Below are 25,432 nucleotides of genomic sequence, written 5' to 3'. Positions count from 1 at the left end.
AAATTTTTCACTCTTTGTTATATTGCAGCCATTTGCTAAAATCATTTAAGTTCATTTTTTTCCTCATTAATGTACACACAGCACCCCATATTGACAGAAAAACACGGAATTGTTGACATTTTTGCAGGTTTATTAAAAAAGAAAAACTGAAATATCACATGGTCTTAAGTATTTAGACCCTTTGCTCAGTATTTAGTAGAAGCACCCTTTTGATCTAATACAGCCATGAGTCTTTTTGGGAAAGATACAACACTCTGCCATAAAGCCCTGACTGGTGGAGGGCTGCAGTGATGGTCGACTTTCTACAACTTTCTCCCATCTCCCGACTGCATCTCTGGAGCTCAGCCACAGTGATCTTTGGGTTCTTCTTTACCTCCCTCACCAAGGCTCTTCTCCCCCGATAGCTCAGTTTGGCTGGACGGCCAGCTCTAGGAAGGGTTCTGGTCGTCCCAAACGACTTCCATTTAAGGATTATGGAGGCCACTGTGCTCTTAGGAACCTTAAGTGCAGCAGAAATTTTTTTGTAACCTTGGCCAGATCTGTGCCTTGCCACAATTCTGTTTCTGAGCTCTTCAGGCAGTTCCTTTGACCTCATGATTCTCATTTGCTCTGACATGCACTGTGAGCTGTAAGGTCTTATATAGACAGGTGTGTGGCTTTCCTAATCAAGTCCAATCAGTATAATCAAACACAGCTAGACTCAAATGAAGGAGTAGAACCATCTCAAGGATGATCAGAAGAAATGGACAGCACCTGAGTTATATATATGAATGTCACAGCAAAGGGTCTGAATACTTAGGACCATGTGATATTTCAGTTTATCTTTTTTAATAAATCTGCAAAAATGTCAACAATTCTGTGTTTTTCTGTCAATATGGGGTGCTGTGTGTACATTAATGAGGAAAAAAAATGAACTTAAATGATTTTAGCAAATGGCTGCAATATAACAAAGAGTGAAAAATTTAAGGGGGTCTGAATACTTTCCGTACCCACTGTATTTAGTGAAATGCTCCCCTTTAGAGTTCATTTCTGTGAACTAACATGCTGTGGACACTAAATGACTTGCCTGAGGTAAATGTGATGCTACGTGAGAAATTATTCTCAAGCAGTTTTATTGATGTCTTTCTGTGGTTGAAATACTAGTTGAAACACATCTATGCATAGATAGTCTATTCTTCTTCTTCTGCTCTTTTTCCTGTTGTGGCGGTTAGCAAACAGCATTGCATTACCGCACATGCCCCCTTCTGGATTGGAGTGTGGATCACCTGTGACTGACTGTATTCGTCGTCTGACTGTATGCACCAAATCGTGACGTCCGTACCGTGACGGTTTGGGACGAATGGATATAGCATTACACCCCTAATGTATAGTTATGAGAATATTGAATATTTGAATATATACTGAATATTTTTAAAAATATTTATGATTCTATTCTAAACGAATGACTCTTATGAGACTCTTAGTGAATCAAAAACATACAGTGTAGACTGAATCCCAAACAAATGACATTCAGCTTGACCAGTGTACTCTGATTCCTGAATTAATTACTTTTATGAGCTATTTCTTCCTAGTTTCTCAAAAACTTACAGCACGGCCAGTGTACAGCAAACGTACAGCACGGCCAATGTAGTCCGATTCCTGAACGAATGAATCTTGTCAGTCAATTATTTTTAGTGAATCAAAACATACAGTGTGACTACAGTAATTTGAATCCCAGACAAATGACATACAGGTTCAGTCTGATTCTGTACGAATGACTATTTTAAGCTTTTTTCCAATTCCCAAACAAATCACTATTATGAACTATTTCTTCCTAATGAATCAAAAACATACAGCCCAACTAGTGTGGTCTGAATCTCAAACTCAGGATTCTCTCATGAGTCTTTTCTGTTTATGGAATCAAAAACACACAGTGTTGACCGATTCCTGAACGAATGACTCTTATGAGCCGGTTCTTATTTTACTAAATCTACACATACAGTGTGATCACAGTAACCTGAATTCCTAATAAATTACATTGAGCTTGACTAATGTAGTCTGATTCCTGTATGAATTACTCTTTTTAGCTATTTCCTCCGAATGAATCAAAACAGCATGATCAGCGTAGTCCAAATCTGAATCCATTATACAGTAAGTGCCCATGTTTGATGTGTGCTAACTACTAGATGGTAAATCCTCTTTCTGAGCGCAGAGCAGCTTCTAAAGAGATCCCAAACTCCCTCTAATACTCACATTGTAGAAGCTTAGTATCGATGAGCAGTTCCAGAGTCAGTAAGACCACCACCAAGATGACACAGGCCACCAGGAAACAGTTGAAGCCGGCACTCAGCAAACACACCTGCCAGAGCGCTGCTCTCCTCCCGCAGCACGGCTTCAGCCAGTTAGACCTGCAGATGAAATATAGTGACGAGAGAGAAAGAGAAGAAAAGAGAACCATTTCTAAACTACAAAACCACAAACATGAGACAGCTGAAGACTACTTTCACACATATTTGCAAACAACACAGCAGGCAGGTATGAAAACCCAAGTTTAGTTCTACATACAAGTTTACTTCTATTTCTGCTCGTATGTAAATGAAATGTAGAAGCAAGCCTGTATGCAGAAGTAAACTTGTATTTATGGGTAGACTTAGCAAACTTGTATGTTCAAATAGAACCAAACTTGTATGTTTATTTACTTTTACATACAAGTTTGCTTCTATTTGTACATGGATCAATGATGTGACGGGTCATTTTTTTTGTCCAAAGGACTTAATAATAATAAAAAACAAAGATATGACTTCCCAAGTATGTAAGGTAACACAACTAGATCTCTTTTATTGAATCCAAAAGGTTTTAATTATATTTTTCTACATATAAAGGTATTTTAAAGAATTTGAAGTGTCAAAAGGTCATTTGGTTTAACCGTCCAAAGGCCAGTACAGCCATTTCATTTGTGATTAAAATATCTTAAAATGTAATAAATGTATATATTTTTTATTCTGGCATGATTTTATAACATCAAATATCAACATAGTGCAAAATGGTATTAATATTATGTGTAGAAGTCGTTGCTTTGTTATGAGAAAGAATGTCTGGAAAAATGAATTCCATTGATGTCATTCGGAGTAACCAATATAAAGGGACCATTTTGGATCAAGTCATGTGGTCAATATCATGTGACATCATTCAGACACCTGCAAACGACCACATGGTCATGAAGCAAAATAACTAACTCTCTCTTAACTATTTGAAAAATTCATGTTTTCACGTTTCCATACGCATGTCCCGAAACTAGGGCTGCACAACGATTAATCGCGATTAATCGTTTGCAAAATAAAAGTCTGTGTTTACGTGATAAATGTGTGTGTTCTGTGTATAATAATTATGTATATATAAATACACACACATACATGTATAAATTTAAGAAATATATGCATGTATAAATAAATATATATATATTTAAATATATTTTATATTATATATAAATATAAATATTTTATATATAAATTTAACATTTTTCTTAAATATACATATGTATGTGTGTGTATTTATATATACATAATTATTATACACAGAACACACACATTTATTACGTAAACACAGACTTTTATTTTGCAAAATCACGATTAATCGTTGTGCAGCCCTACCCGAAACATCAGGTCATTCGGTACAACCGCTATAAAACATAGAAAATGTTGTAATATTTTAAAAACTTGAACTAAATATAAAATGTTTGATTGTCCTTTTGTTAGCTAGCTGGATATCAGCCTGTTAGAGTTGTTTGAAAATATTGTCATTCGGTATAATCAAAAGTGTCATTCGGTAAAACCGATATTTTGGTTAAACCAAATTACTTTTTAAGTGACAAATTTTGTCCATCTTGTAAAAAATGACAAAAGAGGTGTTAATTGATTATAAAAAACACATAATCTCATTGTTAACACTTAATAAATCTCCATTGTGTTTTTTTTTTACACTTTTAAAAACCTTATTTGTCAATGACCCACATACATTTGTCTACTTTTACAAGTAGAAGTAAACTTGTACGTAAAAGCAGAAGTAAACTTGTATGTAAAAGTAGAAGTAAACACGTATGAACATTTAGAAGTAAAGATCGAAATAAATTTGTATGTAAAAGTGAACTTGTATGAGCAAATCATGTAAACTTGTACACATTGTAGAACTATATAAATTTATATTTCTACTCGTATGTAAAAGTAGAACTAATCTTATGTACAAATAGAAGCAAACTTGTATGTTCATCTATTTTTACATACAAGTTTGCTTCTGTACAAGTTTACAAGGAGAAGTGAACTTGTATGTAAAAACAGAAGTAAACATATATGAACGTTCAGTAGAAGTAGAAACAATGTGTAGAAGTAAACTTGTAAAAAACAGATGTAAACTTGTACACATTCTTACAAGTTTACATCTACATACAAGTAAACTTATGTAAAAGCGACTTGTATGAAAAAGTATAAGTAAACTTATGTACAAGTAGCGGCAAACTTATATGTAGAAGTAGACTTATTTCTACTTTTACATACAAGTTACCTTTATTTGTACATAAATATGTACTAGTATGTATTTTGCATACAAGTTTACATCTACTCGTAAGTTTACTTCTACATATTCGTACAAGTTTACTTTTACATGCAAGTTTATTTCTATTTCTACATGTACAGTATGTACAAGTTTACTTTCTACTTTTACAATAAAATTTACTTTTGCAAATCTACGTTCAAGTTAGCATCTACTGTTCTTAAATCATGCTAATAACTACAATAACCCTAAACTCATTGAAAGGTGCCCTAGAATTAAAAATTTAATTTACCTAGGCATAGTTGAATAACAAGAGTTCAGTACATGGAAATGACATACAGTGAGTCTCAAACTCCATTGTTTCCTCCTTCTTATATAAATCTCATTTGTTTAAAAGACCTCCGATGAACAGGCGAATCTCAACATTACACCGACTGTTACATAACAGTTGGGATCATTAATATGTACGCCCCCAATATTTGCATATGCCAGCCCATGATCGAGGCATTAGACAAGGGCAGCCAATATTAACGTCTGGATCTGTGCACAGCTAAATCATCAGACTAGGTAAGCAAGCAAGAACAACAGCGAAAAATGGCAGATGTAGCAATAATAACTGACATGATTCATGATAACATGATATTTTTAGTGATATTTGTAAACTGTTTTTCTAAATGTTTCATTAGCATGTTGCTAATGTACTGTTACGTAAATGTGGTTAAAGTTACCATCGTCAGGGAGCACGTGATTTAAAGGGGCCGCATCCTGAATCGGTGCATAGTTAATGATGCCCCAAAATAGGCAGTTAAAAAAATTAATTTAAAAAAAATCTATGGGGTGTTTTGAGCTGAAACTTCACAGACACATTCAGGGGACACCTTAGACTTATATTACATCTTATAAAAACTGGTTCTAGGGCACCTTTAAATAAGAGATTTAGACCAATTTATATTTTTGAGTATCTGTCAGTCTGTTCCTCACATATAGCCATCATATGACTTCAGGAGACTTGAAAAACATCACTATGAGTCATATGGACTACTTTAATGGCACCTTTTTTGGTCATTTTTAAGCTCGACATCCCCAGGCCCCACTCACTTTCATTTTATGTAAAGGAGCTGCCAAAAAATCACTTGATTAGTTGCAATTGCTTATAGCCTTCAGTTTAATTGTGTTTTTCAAATTTTGTTAGGCAGTAAACCTTTCAGTGGATGCTCTTATGAGTGTGACTCACTTTGATTAATCACATTTTCTCACTATCTCTCTCTTTTCCTCGCTCCTCTAAAAGCAGACTAATTGAATTGCCCTGTTGAGGGGTCTTATTCCCTCCTGCTTTTTCTGTATTCCTCTCACTCTCCCTTTCCTGACTCTCACATCATCTACTGCTATTCCACTGCCACGAGCTGATCTCAGATCTGGGCGTGACCTCAGAGGTGGACTCATCAATTTATCATCAAGAACAACATCAATGCTCTCTATCCATTCTATAAGGAACCAGGAGTGTTTGGAATAGCATTCTACCATACTACTCCTACAAGGACTGCAATATGTAAAGACCTGCTAAGTTTACAACAAGAGTTTGCCAAGGTGGTCTATAATCCCAGCTGAATGCTATTCATCATCCATTCATCTCAAAGGCACTACTGTAATTTAATGAGATATTTGAGAGTTCTGTGTAGCCTGCGTGAATGGCCATCATAGATGCTTTTTGGAAACAGCAGGTAGAACATTTCTCGCTACATACTATTTCACTATTTTGTTTTGTACACTATTTTTTTTTTTTTTTTTTTAAATGTGATAAAGAATTGGTACTTTTAAAGGGATAGTTCACACAAAAATGAAAATGTTGTCATTAATTACCCTCATGATGTTCTACACCTGTAAGACCTTCGTTCATCTTCACCCTATTATGGATTTTTGAAAATTACCTTTCATGTAGTGTGTAACATAGCTCTAAGTGAATGAAACCATCCTGCAAAGTTTTAAATCTGAAAATGCACCATATATAATGTTATTGTGACGTCACAACGAAACAATAGCACAGTGGTTCCTAAACTGGTGTACGTGAGGTGACAAGAGGGGGTACGCGAACAAATGCTGAGTAGTTCATTTATTCTATCATAAAATAATATTAAAATCGAGCATGTATTTATAACTGCCAAAATGTCGTAAATCCAGTACATTTAATCAAATTACCTCATCATTTGCAGTCAAAAATGACTGCATCCACAAAAGCAGCATGCATATGATAGATTGTGTGCAGCATGCTGCCTTATTTCGCGCTAAATACTGCCGTTCTCCTTTGTAAAAGTGGGGATTTAGCACTTACTCGCATGAAGAACAAATATAGACACAGATAATGGATTAATTTAGATTTAAGACTCAAACTTTCTCCGGTACAAAAACATACCTTGTGTGAGTTCTTGTATTTAATGATGATCCCAAATATCTACAAGACTGCAAACGTGACATTATTATACAACAGGTCAAAAAACAAACGTACATTTTAAACACAGTACTGTCAGTATTTACTCTCTTTTGCAATGAAATAATAGTTCTAACGAAAACCAGAGCAGAACTACAACACATGTCTGTTTCGCGAACAATTCTGCGGCTTTGAACAAATCGTGAGCGATTCAAGAATGATTCAATGATTCATTTACAGCCACTTGCTTCGTTACTGAATGAATGACTCGATGACTCACTCATAAAAACAGTGACTTGCTGCCACCTACTGGCAGTTCTAGTTTAATATTTAAACGTTTTACTTAGTTTTACCATCATTGCATATTTCTCTATTGAACATTTTTATTTAAAACATTATTTATTTTATAAAGTTATTCATAAAGCTAAAAAAATGCACTGGAAATTCAATTTAGGGGGCAAATGTTGTCGCTTAATAGTAATGGTGTGACTGCAGTCTAAGTGGAAGAGAGGGGGTACGCAGAAGGATGGTAATCCCTTCAGGGGGTACTCCAAGCTAAAAAGTTTGGGAACCACTGCAATAGCATATTGCCCACGCACTTATTGCGCGTGCAGACGCCAGAGAAAATTCAACAATACCACAGCAGTACAATCTTGTATTGTACAAAGTTTAATGCATTATCATCAGTTATTCAGATTTGTACAATGACTTGTGAATTGATAGCTGTCATTCAGTTATAGCAATGGGCGCGCGGTGCACGCAGTAGACCAATCACAAAGGGTTGGGCCATCTGACCAGTCAGAGCAGTGTTGGCTCACGGAAAGGAGGGGTTTAGAGAGACTGATTCTCTGAACTGCTTCAAATGAATCGTTTACTACAGATTGAAAACTCAGGTGAAATTAAATGTATATTATGAGAAAACGAAAGTGTTTTTTGACCTTGCATGCATGTAAACCTGTTGTAGGACATGAAATGTCCTACATCGGATTGATGAAATCTGATGGCTCAATGAGGCCTCTATTGCCAGCAAGATAATTAACACTTTCAGATGCCCAGAAAAGTACTACAGACAAATTTAAAACAGTTCATTTGACTACAGTGGCTCAATCTTAAATGTTATGAAGCGTTGAGAATACTTTTTGTCTGCCAAAAAAACAAAATAACGACTTTTCAACAATATCTAGTGATGGGCGATTTCAAAACACTGCTTCATGAAGCTTCGAAGCTTTACTTCAGTAAACAAGGCTTCGTTACGTCAATGTTTCAAAATTTCAATAGTTCACCACTGGGGGGAGTGACTTTGGCAGTTTGATATGCGATCTGAACCACTGATTCGAAACAAGATTCGTAACGCTTCAAAGCAGTGTTTTGAAATCGTCCATCACTAGATATTGTTGAAAATTCGTTATTTTGTTTTTTTGGCGCACAAAGTATTCTCATCGGTTCATAACATTAAGGGCCTGTTTACACTTGGTCACTTCATGCGTTTTCTATCCGATTGTGAAAAGACCAGATCTAAATGCCCACCAAAACGCATTCGAGACGGATATAAATCCAATCGCACAAACCACTTCAGGAGGTGGTTTGGGACGCATTCCAGTCAAAACTGAACAGGTCAAAATGCATCTGGTTGTCGAAACCACATATGTAAATTTAAGTTTATAGGCTAAATAACATGTTATAGCCAGATATGACAGTGCTACTGCATCACGCATCGACACAGATGAGCAGCTGAGTATCTATTCAGCAAGACAACAAGCAAACTGCCGCAAATCAAACTGAAAGTAAGTCTTCATTAACACTCTGAGGTCTCGCCGGCGATACCACCGCGGTTTTTTTCTTACCAGTGTGAAAGAGACTCAAAATACTCCGTCAATGTTGCACATACAATTAAGAGTTATACACCATTTTAATCTGTGGAATATCTTCTTTTATTTGTGTACACTCAGAGTAAAAACAAAATGTTGTGCTTTTTGCAAAATAAAGAAAACCATGAAGCGTGATCTCTCGTCTCCCTCTGAACGAAGTCCAATCTGATAGTTCTCAGAAAATGAATTGTAACTTAGTGAATACTAATCACAAAAAAATTAGACTTATGTCTAAAAAAACGTTGAAATGTCAGGTTTTAAATCATGTAAGTCAAATCGAAAACAAATATTCTCTGTTTATGTAATCTTTATGAAAAGAGAGCCATGTCAGAAGTCCTTGATTCAGCTCATTATCCGCTAATGTGGCCACGGAGCCAGCGCTATTCAGACGCAAATTCAGTCAATACATGTATACATCGTCTCAATCGTGTATTTATTGTCTTGAAAAGTGTTTTGAATAGCCATAGTTAGCGCCATAGTTAGTTAGTTCAGTTAGTTCCTGGATTGCCTTTTCTTCTTTAGCAGGCATTTGTGGACTAAAAGTGTACAGAGCGCCCTCCGGCTGCAAGTATGAATTGAAAACAGTATCCAGCACTCACAGTATTGACAATAAATCTTGAATAAATATTACTCCTCTGTATAGAAAATTGACAAACATATGAGAATCCATCAATATTTCTCCAGATGTGCATGCTTTTAAGCTAAAAGCCTATATGAAATGCCATAGTGGTAACATAATTGTTCAGACACTTTGCATCACACAAATACATTATATTTTAAAGAATATAATAGAATACCATTATTTTAAATTGTAATAATATTTCACAGTATTGCTGTTTTTTCTGTATGTTTGATATACACCACATGATGTTTTTTCACAGCCTATCTGACTGAAAGAGCTCATTATTATGCAAGTCATTTCAGGTCATTATTATGTGATTCTTTTGTCTTCTCAGGTGAGAATCACCCATTCATGATGATTCACGCCTCCACGCATGCTGTTTCTTGACCAAAGATGTTTTAGAAAATTTAAATCTCTCTATTGTTTTATATGAAAGAGTAGTCAGCATAATTTTTACATAATTTTGAAGCAAAAACTCTAGTCTACAACCTCCAATACCCAGAAGTCTTGTGAACACAGATTTAATATACTTTTTTTGGCCTTATTTCAGTGACTTAAGTTTTTTGTTTTTTCAATAACCACGCATAAACGTTATTCCTTCAAAAACACAAACATGTACATACATGTTCCTCACATATTATGGTAGCCTAGTTTGTGCTGAATACAGTGTAATGACACTTTTGTCATTAATATGCTTATGAACAACTGAAAAAAGCACAAATGTCAGGGCATGTCAAAACTTCTCCAGGCCCCAAATCAGCTTCAGACTCCAGGGGGTTAAAAGTAATGAGACTAAATGATCTTACCAGCACTGTTGCCGCACTCTCTCCTATTGCGTCTTTGATTTTGAAATTAGCTTATGATCAATAAAATGCAGCTTATATTTGTTGCTTTATGTGACGTGAACTCCATGAAATCTGCATATAGCGCGGGAATCGAAGATCGGATTTATATCCATTTTGCGGAAACATTTATGTGGCCAAGTGTAAATGCAATCGTTTTTATAAATCAGATAGCTATCCAATCAGAGAAAACACATGAAGTGACCAAGTGTAAACAGGCCCTAAGATTGAAACACTGTAGTCACATGAACTGTTTTAAATATGTCTTTAGTAGCTTTCTGGGCATTGAAAGTGTTAATTATCTTGCTGTCAATGCAGGCCTCACTGAGCCATCGGATTTTATCAAAAATATCTTAATTTGTGTTCTGAAGATGAATGAAGGTCTTGTGGATGTGGAACGACATGAGGATGAGAAATAAATGACAGAATTTTCATTTTTGGGTGAACTAACTTTTTAACAACACTAGTTTACAGTTGAAGTATGCTAGTATTCCATTCCAAACATCTCCCAGGTTTTTGCCGCTGCGAGTCAAAAACGTAATCAAGAAATTCATTAAAATTCAATACTATTTTGGCACTATTTTGGCACCAGTTACGCTCTCTTTTATCACTCTCTTTTTTTGCTGAAATGTTGGAACTTGAGCATTTGCGCACTTTTTTCCAGACTGAGCTCCAAGCCCATACTGTGCGTCCTGGGCTCCTTCTCTTGGGAGCGGATTCTGATCTTGGCAGAATAGGAAAGACTGATCAGTGTGGCCAGACTGACCTCATCCTGTGGCTCTCTGAGTTGCATCCATAGACACACACACACACCATCTGGAGAGTACAGACTCCACTTATCAGACACAGCCAAAAAGATGATTGCTTAACAGCATGGCCGTGCCTTCATTTGATCAGATGGACTATATTTGCATGCTTTGGGCTTCGCCCTTGTGCGGTTCGAGCAGGAAGGGCAGATCAGACATGGAATCTGTGTGCTTGGCTGTGCACTGGTGTCTAATAATACAACCGTAGCACTCTGTAACTTTACGCCCGCCTAAAAGTGCAAACTCCAAGTCCCCTGATGGCTCGACAACACTGAGCTCTAATCAGCACATATTGCACTTCATTATAATTTGATAACACTTTATGTTGAGATTACACATTGTGGTACAGGTTGACCCCTAACATTGTGACATTTTTTTGAACAATAATTCATTTAAATTACTATTTTACTACACACAAATATAAGTAAGTACAATAACAATATTATTGTTAATAGATTTATACATTTTCTCAATATAAAGTGCCTGTGTAAAACATCACAAGCAATTGGTTGGTTGCTAGGGCACTGCCAGAGAGGTCTGGATTGTTGCTAAGGTGTTGCTAGGTGACTAATAGGGTGTTCTGGATGTCATTGCTAGGGCTGGTTGCCAAGGTGTTGCTAGCAGGCCACTATGGTGTTCTGGGTGGTTGCCAGGGCATTGCTAGGCAATTTCTAAAGTGCTCTGAGCAGTTACTAAGCGGTTGGTATTTGTTTGGGTATGACTATGGTATTCTAGGTGGTTGGTAGGGCAAAACTAGCTGGTTGTTACATTGATACATTTATTTTTAGCCATTTTAACAGACATTTTTATGCTACATCACAAGTAAATGGTTTGTTGCTAGGGCACTGACAGGACGGTCTAGATGGTTGCTAAGGTGTTGCTAGGTGACTGCTAGTGTGTTCTGGATGGCATTGCTAGGGATGGTTGCCAAGGTGTTGCTAGCAGGCCATTAGGGGGGTTGCCAGGGTATTGCTAGGCAATTTCTAAAGTGCTCTGAGCGGTCACAAAGAGGTTGGTATTTGCTTAAGTGTGGCTATGGTATTCTAGGTGGTTGCTAGGGCATAACAAGGTGGCTGTTACATTGATACATTTATATTTAGCCATTTTAACAGACATTTTTATGCTACAACACAAGCAAATGGTTGGTCGCTAGGGCACTGCTAGGGTGTTCTGGATGGTTGACAAGGAATTGCTAAGTTGCTGCTAGGTAGATTTTTACTAGTTTTTTTTTCTATTCTCTTCTTGTCAGTGACCACCCTGAGCTTAAGTTGACTATTAAAAAGAAGGTAACACTTCGATAGTCCACTTTTTTCGATAGTCCACTTTATTAATTCTACTAACGAGAAGTACAGTAACTTTTCAACTACATGTCAGCTAGCAGTCATTAGAGTATTGTTAGACGGTCTGCTTAGTATCTGCTAACACTTTATTTTGATGGTCCTCCATCCGACATTCTACTGACTATAAGTAACTTTGCAAGTACATGTCAACTTATTCTACTAACACGAGTCTACTAGTACTTTAATGAGAGTTAGTTGACATGTAGTTGCTTATAGTTACTTATAGCTAGTAGACTTCCTAAAGTGGACTGTTACTGTTTTGGAATAAATGTAAAAATGATGATAAAACTTGATGAAAACCTGATAGGCTACTTTGTTTTAATAAATAGAACAATAATTACATTATTAATGTAAACATTAGGTCTGTCAAAATTAACGTGTTAATTTTGCAATTAATTTTCAGTTTAATGCGTGAAAAATATTTAACGCAATTAACACACCATCCATTTTTTTTCCCCTAGCATCCATAGCGTTACATCATATGATCATTAATTAAGTGCTATTAAACCATTCAAGTGCAATAAGAAGCAAAACTCAGATCTGTATTTGGTATTGAACAAACATCTGAAACAAGGTTACATGGGTCAAAAACAACGAAAACAACCTTTTTTTTTTTCTTTTTTTTTTTAGCATTTTGGCAGGGCAGGTAAAAATCTGAACCGGTCTGACTGGGCCAGTAAGAAAATACCCCTTATTGTTGAGCCCTGATATATTTAAGGCACAGCTAAATTAGTTTATTACAATGGGTTTGTGTGAAGATTGCTTTAAATTGTTACATTTTTTAAAGCCTATTAAAATGTTAAAATTGATAGCTTTCAATGATACTGTTATGTTGAATGGCTATAATTAATGGCTAAAATTAAGAAACAAAAAATTAATGTAATAGAGACATCAGTATCAGAATTGGTATCAGTGATACTGGCCTTCATTTCACTTGGAGATTCAATGTGAAAGTATTACAATGCAAAAATATATTAAAACTTTAATGTTAGGTGTGATAAATCACGATTAACAGAAAAATGTTTGATTAATTAATCGATTTTTTTAATTGATAGCACTAACAAAATAATGTTTTCTTGATAGTGCAAGTATGTTTATATATTTAACTTGAAAAATGTATCAATATTAAGTGTAACTAAAACACGAATTTACATGACAGCAAGGACTTTGCCTCATTTCAGAACACCACTGCATACCACAAAATTGTATCAAGGATGTCAAATTAACATAGCTGGACACTTACTGTTCTCACCCATTTCTAAAAGTGGTCAATCTCCTTGAACATCAGTATCATTGCGCAGTGAAATAAAATTTGGTGTTGCAGTTCTGGCTTCAGCTGCATTAGTGTACTAGCCAGCAGTCTGGAAGGGCAGTGTAAACAAAGTGCGAGACCGTCGGGACCAGGAGCGCTGGTGAAACATGGCAATGGCTGGAGGTTGTTATTTTATGCTGAGCGAGCAGCAGCTAGTCAGACTCGAACCCGACCTGTATTAGGGAAATGGATGAACGAGTCCGAGGTGGGAAAGTTCAACCCAAACTTCAGCACAAAAAGCTGCTGTGCATGAAGGACATTGGCAGTCTCCAGTTCCAGAGTGGAGCTATGGAGCGTGACTGGATCTCTTTCACCTTCCCTCCACCTAATCCTGCCGAGGTCACAGTGGAGCCATGTGAGAATGGGACATGCCCTCGCTGGCTCAGGCCACAGATGTGTCAGTCAAACTAGAGGTGAGGGCTAAACATTAGGGCACGTGTAGGCAGGTCAATGACATTGAGAAAAAAAAAAAGAAAAAAAAAAATAGTGATGGACTGAAATTGTCAATCAAATATGTTCAGACAAAACAAAAAAACAAAAACAAAAAGATTTTGTGTTTGTAGTTTTGGAGGGCCAAAAGTCATTAACTGAAAGTGATGTTTAAAGTATTCACATTCAAATGAAAATTACCCCAAGCTTTACTCACCCTCAAGCCATCCTAGGTGTACATGACTTTTTTTCTTTCTGATGAACACAATCAGAGTTATATTAAAGGTGCCCTAGAAGCCTTTTTCACAAGATGTAATATAAGTCTAAAGTGTCCCCTGAATGTGTCTGTGAAGTTTCAGATTAAAATACCCCATAGATTTTTTATTATACCATGTTTTAACTGCCTATTTTGGGGCATAATTAAAAATGTGCCGATTCAGCGCACGTCCCCTTTAAATGCCCGCGCTCCCCGCCCCCAAGCTCGCAACTCTATAATACATTGCATAAACAAAGTTCACACAGCTAATATAACCCTCAAAATGGATCTATACAAAGTGTTTGTCATGCAGCATATCAGATCATGTAAGTATGGTATTTATTTTGCGGATGTTTACATTTGATTCTGAATGAGTTTGATAGTATGCTGCAGCTAACGGGGCTAAAGCTAACGTTACACACTGTTGGAGAGATTTATAAAGAATGAAGTTGTGTTTATGAATTATACAGACTGCAAGTGTTTTAAAATGAAAATAATGACATGGCTCTTGTCTCCGTGAATACAATAAGAAACAATGGTAACTTTAACCACATTTAACAGTACATTAGCAACATGCTAACGAAACATTTAGAAAGAATTTACAAATATCACTAAAAATATCATGGATCATGTCAGTTATTATTGCTCCATCTGCCATTTTCGTTATTGTCCTTGCTTGCTAAATAAAGTCATAAAGTCTGTTGATTCAGCTGTGCAGCTCCAGACGTTAAAGGGATAGTTCACCCAAAAATGAAAATTTGATGTTTATCTGCTTACCCCCAGCACATCCAAGATGTAGGTGACTTTGTTTCTTCAGTAGAACACAAATGATGATTTTTAACTCCAACCGTTGCCGTCTGTCAGTCAAAATGCGAGTGGATGGGAACTTCTACTATAAGAGTAAATAAAACTTGCATAGACAAGTCCAAATTAAACCCTGCGGATCGTGACGACACATTGATGTCCTAAGACACGAAACGATCGGTTTGTGTGAGAAACCAAACAGTATTTATATCATTTTTTACCTCTAATACACCACTATGTCCAACCGCGTGAGATTGATGTCAGTGGTGTCTCGGCAGTGATGTCTCGCTCTCATTGAAGTATATGCGCGAGACATCACTGCCGCTGTCAGAGCGCGATCAGACCTCACTAAGCGAATGCTGAACGCGGTTGGAAATATTTTCATTTTCATTTTTTCACCCAAAAATGAAAATAATTTTCATTTTTGGGTGAACTATCCCTTTAATACTGGCTCCCCTTGTCTAATGTCTTGAACATGGGTTGGCATATGCAAAAGTTGGGGGTGTACATATTAATGATCCCGACTGTTATGTAACAGTCGTGTTATGTTGAGATTCGCCTGTTCTTAAGAGGTCTTTTGCAAAAATCTAATTTACATAAGAAGGAGGAAACAATGGTGTTTGAGACTCACTGTATGTGATTTCCATGTACAGAACTCTAATTATTTAACTATGCCAAGGTAAATTCAATTTTCAATTCTAGGGCACCTTTAATAAATATCCTGATGCATCTGAGCTTTGTAATGGCAGTGAATAGGGTTTACGAGTATGAAGCTCAAGAAAGTGCCTTCATCCATCATAAATGTACTCCACATGGCTCCGGGGGGTTAATAAAGGCCTTCTGAAGCGAAGCAATGCTTTTGTGTATAAAAAAAAAAAAAATCCATATTTAACAAGTTATGAAGTAAAATATCTAGCTTCAGCCAGAAGCCCTATCAACGGAACATGAGAAAATGATGAAATTTGGCACAATTGTAGAGATGATCAGGAATAGTAATTGGACCAATTTTGGAGTCTCTAGAACCAACTCTATAGCGCCACCACCAGTTTAAAAATTCAATTTTCTAAAGGTTATAACTTTTGAACCATTTGTTCTACAACATTTAGTACATCTGATTCCTCTCTTCATGCTGATCACAATCAATGTCTTACATTAAGACTCCACCCCTTACAGTAGAGGCCATTTTGAAAAGTACACTATTCCGTTTTTTCACTACTCCTCCAAATTTTGCCGGAATTTTGATATTTGCTACCGCTCCAGAGATATTCGTCTCCGAATGTGACCTTGCTTGTGTTTGTTGTCTTATGCTTGTTAGCTTAGCATGCTAATTGGTTAATTGTAAAAGTTACTTCTGTTCCAGACATTGAGCCTTTCTGAGAATGATCTAATCTGAACTTATTAAAAATATAACATGCGGTGCATTTCTACAAAAATTCTTCATTTGGAGCTGATTCTCACTTCAACTATGGAAGTTTAACATGTGGGTAAACATGCGCCTTCCCAGTGGCGCAACAAGATGAGTGACATGCGCCTGACCCAGAGACTGTGTATTTGAGTCCCATGTGAGACAACTTTATAAAATTTGGTGTAATGTTGTGTCATTTTAATTACTTTATTATCCCAAATCGTATTGTTCTAGTATTTCTTCCTCTAGGATTAGAAGTAAGTCTGTCCTTGTTCATTCTGTGTTCATTTACATCTCAACTTCTGTTCATTTTAAGTTCGTTCTCACCTGAACTATGGAACTTCGGCATCGGGGTGAACATACGTCTTCCCAGTGGCTTAACAAGATGACTGACAGGCGCCTGACCCTGAGTCCCGTGTGAGATAACTGATAAAATTGTTTGTAATGTTGTGTCATTTCAATTCCTTTATTAAGGGTAAGCATTGTACTAATCTTTAGATTAGCGGATTAAACATAAGTGAGTTTTTGCTCATTCTGTGTTCGTTCTCATCTGAACTTCTGCTCATTTTGAGTTCATTCTCACCTATACTTCTGAACCAACCGTTTTTCATGTACGTTCATATTCTGCTGTTTTTGCTCTTCCTGCTCAGCATTGCACTACAACCCCTTCAGGGGCTTGGCCCTGTATTGCTGCTTGCAGCTATATTTATAATTATTATTGTATTTTTAGCGTTTTTGTAATAAATTCATAAATAGGACAAAAATTTGTGTCTTGTCATTGGCTGTGGAAACAATCCTAAAGCATAATAGAGTCACTTTAAAATGTCTGGCTGCTGCTGTAAAACCAAATATAATTTGTGCCAAAACACTTTAGTTTGCTGACATTCATCTTTGACTACGAGCATACATGCCTGACTAGAGCTTTAAAGAACACAAACGATGTTCAAATATTCAGTAGTACCACATGATAATGTACACAAATACATTTCCAAACGTGAATGCTAGTTTGCACTTTTGCTAACCCCACACGCATACACCGTACAGAGGAAAGAGCAAGGAGGAAATGTGTGTGCTGGAGTGGACAGGTTTATGGAGACATCAGTATCAGCACTACGTGAGATGCAGGAGAGACAGATTGAACCCCCGCACACGGGCGACCGGAGAGGGCTGAATTACACCATGAACCTGATCGATCGTGAATTGGAGAAATGTGCTGTCATACTCGCCTCTCGGTCAAACACTGATTCTCTCGCTCCGCTCTTGCTTCGGGAGAAAAATGAACAGGAAAGAAACTATTCTAAACTCTGGCTAGGTGCGCTGCTGTCGACACAGACCTTGCTGTCCTAACCGAAACAGAGCTTTAAAGGTGATTCAAATTGTTCTTCAGAGGCATGTTTTTCATGACATGTTCTTCATGTACGCCATACAATCGTGCTTTTCATGCGACGGGTCATTAGCACATGACGCTATAACTACGTGATACTCTAAAAAGTACAAAAACAAAAAAATAATGGGTGCATTTTTATTAAATACCACAAATTTGTATTAAATAAAAAAGCGGACGCACTACACACTATATATATATATATATATATATATATATATATATATATATATATATATATATATATATATATATATATATATATATATATATATATATATATATATATATATATACACATATCACCATCTCAGATCTCATCATCAAGTCTGTCTGTGATTACATGAAGAAACAGGAAAAAACAGACCAAAAAATAAATAAATAAATAAATAAATAAATGTATTTGATGCTCATATTTCCAATCTGTACATTTAGACTAAGTGTGTGATAGATTACGGCAAAAGTAAAAAAAAAAAAAAAAAAATAATAGAAATAAATAGTTTATTAACACTGTTAAATGTAATTTACCAAATCTCAAAATGAATATCCATGAATATCCATGAATATTCATGAATAATAACCATTTTTAAATGAACGTTTGTATCTATTTTTAAAATGAAATGGTACAGAATTATGACATTTATAAAATATTTTAATATAATTATCTGTTGTTGACTATAAAATTAATACAATTAAAATGTTGCACAGAACTACAATATTTTTCTAAATATTTAAATTTTTTACAAAATATTTTAATATATTTATCAGTTGTAGGATATAAAATTAAAATACTATAGTACAAAATTCGATGTTTTACAAATATTCTAACATTTATATATATATATATATATATATATATATATATATATATATATATATATATATATCTGTTATCACCTATATAATAAAAATAGTTATTGGCTTATTGGTATCTGTCAGAATTTTAATAATCGCCGCATTCCAAAAAAATTCGGTATTTATTCATAACGAATTTTTTCACAGAAATTGTCACAATGTATTCTGGGATTGTCTTTGTAAAGAATGCATGTAATGCTGCCTTAGAATTTGGCCAAACTGTGTATAAAATGGCATTACAATTTGACCAAAGTAAAATTACACTATTATTGTACAACAATTTGTTATATCTATGGAATAAATGGAACCATGCATTTTATGCATCTTATTTTTAAGAGGATTTTTTTTCTTCCTATTGAATTCCTATTTTAGCTTGAATCAGGGCAGGATCTGTATATAAACTCAATTATCCATGATTTGCAAAGCACTGATTAAAAACACAAGGCAGCAGATGAAGTGGCCAAGCATCACTAGAATGGCTTCACTAGAAGCTGAACTCTGGCGGTGAGTCTCCAGCACCAAGACTTTGAGGAGGCATCAAGTCGGTCTCTGAGGAAATCACTTTTAGAAAAAGCAATCAAGGAGCACAAAGCTGTACCACAAGCGCCTTCAAGCCTCCACATAAATCAACCTCACTCACGGTAGCATTAACGTCATCACGTTACTGACCTCAGTAAACTTCAGCGAGGGTCTTGGCTTTTAAAGAATAACTAAAGGACAAAGAAAAACAAAGAACGAAGCCACAACTCTTCACCAGAACTGATCGCCGATTTGACAAAGATCTCGGTTGCATGTGACTCAAAAACAACACCACATTAGTAATCCAACACGTAGTAACGGGAAAGGCATTACTGTTGATTGTAAAAATCATTATTGGCATGAGCCAGTGAAAAATAGATCTGTCTGAATCTTCCTGCAATAGCTTGATCAAAGCCATTATGTTCCTTGATAGGCATAATTTTTAAAAAGGAAACTTACAGCCTTAACAAAGAAAAAAAAAAAAATCTGTAAAATAACTTAATCACACAGCATACATATGATATTTCCAAGAGCAGTAATAACAATCTATCAAGTGAAGCCAAAGCTTTTAAACCTGCTCTTTAGGTTCTGATAATGGCATAGTTATATGGTTTCATCATACAGCACAGCTGATTCACACTCACTGCAGAAGAAGAAGAAAATGATAGGCTGCAAGATTCTTTGGCATGGAAGCTTGTTTGGGTATTAGAGTAAAAAAATTAATTGGTAACTGATTTTATTTTCATAAGTGACCCTTTCTCAGAATTGCGACTTTATATCTTGGAACTTGATTTGTCATGACTTTCATCTTACAATTGCAACATTTCTTGTGACTTTTTATCTCAGAATGTGACTTTAAATCTTACAATTATGACTTCATATCTTATAATTGTGGCTTTATATCTCATAATGTGACTTTAAATCTCATAATTGTTACTTAATTTCTTGTAATTGTGGCTTTATATCTCAGAATGTGACAACATCCCATAATTGCAACTTAATTTCTTGTAATTGTGGCTTTATATCTCAGAATGTGACTTTAAATTTCATAATTGCTGCTTAATTTCTTGTATTTGTGGATTTATATCATAATGTGACTTTAAATCTCATAATTGCTACTTAATTTCTTGTAATTCTGGCTTTATATCTCAGGATTTGACTTCAAAATCTCATAACTGCAACATATTTTCTTGTAATTGTGGCGTTATATCTCACGATTCTGAGTTTAAATCTCACAATTGTGACTTAATTTATTGTAATTCTGGCTTTTTATCTCAGAACGTGACTTTTCGAAAAATTTCTCAGAATTGTGACTTTATATCTTAGAACTTGATTTATCATGACTTTTATCTCAGAATTGTGACATTTTTTTTAATTGTGAATTTTTACAGTATCTCAGAATGTGACTTTAAATCTCAGAACATGACTTTATATCTCATGATTCTGACTTTAAATCTCTCACTTGTGACTTAATTCCTTGTAATTGTGGCTTTATATCTCAGAACATGACTTTAAATTTCACAGTTGTAACTTAATTCCTTGTAATTGTGGCTTTATATCTCAGAACATGACTTTAAATTTCACAATTGTAACTTAATTCCTTGTAATTGTGGCTTTTTATCTCAGAACATGACTTTAAAAATTTCACAATTGTAACTTAACTCCTTGTAATTTAGGCTTTATATCTCAGAACATGACTTTAAATTTCTCACGTGTGACTTAATTCCTTGTAATTGAGGTTTTATATCTCAGAACATGACTTTAAATTTCACAATTGTATCTTAATTCCTTGTAACTGTGGCTTTATATCTCAGAGTGTGACTTTATATCTTAGAACTTGATTTATCATGACTTTTATTATATTTTTTGTAATTGTGGATTTTTACAGTATCTCAGAATGTGACTTTAAATCTCAGAACATGACTTTATATCTCATTATTCTGACTTTAAATCTCTCACTTGTGACTTAATTCCTTGTAATTGTGGCTTTATATCTCAGAACATGACTTTAAATTTCACAATTGTAACTTAATTCCTTATAATTTTGGCTTTATATCTCAGAACATGACTTTATATCTCATGATTCTGACTTTAAATTTCACAATTGTGACTTAAATCCTTGTAATTTTGGCTTTATATCTCAGAACATGACTTTATATCTCATGATTCTGACTTTAAATTTCACAATTGTGACTTAAATCCTTGTAATTTTGGCTTTATATCTCAGAACATGACTTTAAATTTCACAATTGTGACTTAATTCCTTGTAATTTAGGCTTTATATCTCAGAACATGACTTTAAATTTCTCACGTGTGACTTAATTCCTTGTAATTGTGGCTTTATATCTCAGAACATGACTTTAAATTTCACAATTGTAACTTAATTCCCTGTAATTGTGGCTTTATATCTCAGAACATGACTTTAAATTTCTCACGTGTGACTTAATTCCTTGTAATTGTGGCTTTATATCTCAGAACATGACTTTAAATTTCACAATTGTAACTTAATTCCTTGTAATTGTGACTTTATATCTCAGAACATGACTTTAAATTTCACAATTGCAACTTAATTCCCTGTAATTGTGGCTTTATATCTCAGAACATGACTTTAAATTTCACAATTGTAACTTAATTCCTTGTAATTGTGGCTTTATATCTCAGAATGTGACTTTAAATTTCACAATTGTGACTTAAATCCTTGTAATTTTGGCTTTATATCTCAGAACATGACTTTAAATTTCTCACGTGTGACTTAATTCCTTGTAATTGTGGCTTTATATCTCAGAACATGACTTTAAATTTCACAATTGTAACTTAATTCCCTGTAATTGTGGCTTTATATCTCAGAACATGACTTTAAATTTCACAATTGTAATTTAATTCCTTGTAATTGTGGCTTTATATCTCAGAATGTGACTTTAAATTTCACAATTGTGACTTAAATCCTTGTAATTTTGGCTTTATATCTCAGAACATGACTTTAAATTTCTCACTTGTGACTTAATTCCTTGTAATTGTGACTTTATATCTCAGAACATGACTTTAAATTTCACAATTGTGACTTAAATCCTTGTAATTTTGGCTTTATATCTCAGAACATGACTTTAAATTTCTCACTTGTGACTTAATTCCTTGTAATTGTGACTTTATATCTCAGAACATGACTTTAAATTTCTCACTTGTGACTTAATTCCTTGTAATTTTGGCTTTATATCTCAGAACATGACTTTAAATTTCACAATTGTAACTTAATTCTCTGTAATTGTGGCTTTATATCTCAGAACATGACTTTAAATTTCACATTTGTAACTTAATTCCTTGTAATTGTGGCTTTATATCTCAGAATGTGACTTTAAATTTCTCACTTGTGACTTAATTCCTTGTAATTGTGGCTTTATATCTCAGAACATGACTTTAAATTTCACATTTGTAACTTAATTCCTTGTAAATGTGGCTTTATATCTCAGAATGTGACTTTAAATTTCTCACTTGTGACTTAATTCCTTGTAATTTTGGCTTTATATCTCCGAACATGACTTTAAATTTCACAATTGTAACTTAATTCCTTGTAATTGTGGCTTTATATCTCAGAATGTGACTTTAAATTTCTCACTTGTGACTTAATTCCTTGTAATTGTGGCTTTATATCTCAGAACATGACTTTAAATGTCACAATTGTAACTTAATTCCTTGTAATTGTGGCTTTATATCTCAGAATGTGACTTTAAATTTCACAATTGTGACTTAAATCCTTGTAATTTTGGCTTTATATCTCAGAACATGACTTTAAATTTCTCACGTGTGACTTAATTCCTTGTAATTGTGGCTTTATATCTCAGAACATGACTTTAAATTTCACAATTGTAACTTAATTCCCTGTAATTGTGGCTTTATATCTCAGAACATGACTTTAAATTTCACAATTGTAATTTAATTCCTTGTAATTGTGGCTTTATATCTCAGAATGTGACTTTAAATTTCACAATTGTGACTTAAATCCTTGTAATTTTGGCTTTATATCTCAGAACATGACTTTAAATTTCTCACTTGTGACTTAATTCCTTGTAATTGTGACTTTATATCTCAGAACATGACTTTAAATTTCACAATTGTGACTTAAATCCTTGTAATTTTGGCTTTATATCTCAGAACATGACTTTAAATTTCTCACTTGTGACTTAATTCCTTGTAATTGTGACTTTATATCTCAGAACATGACTTTAAATTTCACAATTGTGACTTAAATCCTTGTAATTTTGGCTTTATATCTCAGAACATGACTTTAAATTTCTCACTTGTGACTTAATTCCTTGTAATTTTGGCTTTATATCTCAGAACATGACTTTAAATTTCACAATTGTAACTTAATTCTCTGTAATTGTGGCTTTATATCTCAGAACATGACTTTAAATTTCACATTTGTAACTTAATTCCTTGTAATTGTGGCTTTATATCTCAGAATGTGACTTTAAATTTCTCACTTGTGACTTAATTCCTTGTAATTGTGGCTTTATATCTCAGAACATGACTTTAAATTTCACATTTGTAACTTAATTCCTTGTAATTGTGGCTTTATATCTCAGAATGTGACTTTAAATTTCTCACTTGTGACTTAATTCCTTGTAATTTTGGCTTTATATCTCCGAACATGACTTTAAATTTCACAATTGTAACTTAATTCCTTGTAATTGTGGCTTTATATCTCAGAATGTGACTTTAAATTTCTCACTTGTGACTTAATTCCTTGTAATTGTGGCTTTATATCTCAGAACATGACTTTAAATTTCACATTTGTAACTTAATTCCTTGTAATTGTGACTTTATATCTCAGAACATGACTTTAAATGTCACAATTGTAACTTAATTCCTTGTAATTGTGGCTTTATATCTCAGAATGTGACTTTAAATTTCATAATTGCTGCTTAATTTCTTGTATTTGTGGATTTATATCATAATGTGACTTTAAATCTCATAATTGCTACTTAATTTCTTGTAATTCTGGCTTTATATCTCACGATTCTGAGTTTAAATCTCACAATTGTGACTTAATTTATTGTAATTCTGGCTTTTTATCTCAGAATGTGACTTTAAATCTCTCACTTGTGACTTAATTCCTTGTAATTGTGGCTTTATATCTCAGAACATGACTTTAAATTTCACAATTGTAACTTAATTCCTTGTAATTGTGACTTTATATCTCAGAACATGACTTTAAATTTCACAATTGTAACTTAATTCCTTGTAATTGTGACTTTATATCTCAGAACATGACTTTAAATTTCTCACTTGTGACTTAATTCCTTGTAATTTTGGCTTTATATCTCAGAACATGACTTTATATCTCATGATTCTGACTTTAAATTTCACAATTGTGACTTAAATCCTTGTAGCTGTGGCTTTACATCTCAGAACATGACTTTTTATCTAACGATTCTGACTTTAAATTTCACCAATGTGACTTCATTACTTGTAGTTGTGGCTTTATATTTCAGAATGTGACTTTAAATTTCACAATTGTGACTTAAAACCTTGTAATTGTGGCTTAATATCTCAGAATGTGATTTAATATCTCATAATTCTGGGACTTCATATCTTGTAATTGTGGCCTTAATTTTGAATGCAGCTTTAAAGATACAGTAACGTAATGTAAATGCGGCGTTACATTTTTTTTTTAATGTGAGTGAACGAAAAATACGGCACCATTATTTTATGACTACTAATGAGTTCTTGAATGTTTTGGTAGAAGGCATAAAGTATACTGTACATATAATTCATGCCTATAGTACAAATGTTGTGGGACAAGTTACACATTGAAAGTTTATTATTTATGATTAGGGGTGTTCTAATTCCTGTCCCAAAGATTGAGCACTAGCAAACTCCCAGCACAGCTCCAAGGTCCCTCAGTCTTCAAGGTTGGCATTATACCTCAAATAATGATATAATGCCCAATAAAGAAGCCTTAAATTAATAATAATGCATAATAATTCTTTCTAAGCAGTCTTTTGAGAATTGTCTGCTTTGATTTGTGGGTCCTGTGACAC

The 25,432-nt window shown here is 34.4% G+C and overlaps 1 protein-coding gene across 1 annotated transcript in view; it reads right to left on the bottom strand.

The window, feature by feature from the left end:
• tmem266 (transmembrane protein 266) overlaps nt 1–25,432 on the bottom strand; it is a 103,006-nt gene that overhangs the window by 32,332 nt on the left and 45,242 nt on the right. Inside the window, 1 exon segment of the mRNA XM_048157484.1 lies at nt 2,233–2,387. Within this exon segment, the coding sequence (XP_048013441.1) occupies nt 2,233–2,387 (155 nt within the window).

The sequence above is a fragment of the Megalobrama amblycephala genome, linkage group LG15 (assembly GCF_018812025.1).
Source record: "Megalobrama amblycephala isolate DHTTF-2021 linkage group LG15, ASM1881202v1, whole genome shotgun sequence".
Lineage (NCBI taxonomy): Eukaryota > Metazoa > Chordata > Actinopteri > Cypriniformes > Xenocyprididae > Megalobrama > Megalobrama amblycephala.
Note: the sequence above shows the minus strand (reverse complement) of the source record. Positions and strands in the feature narration are given on the sequence as shown.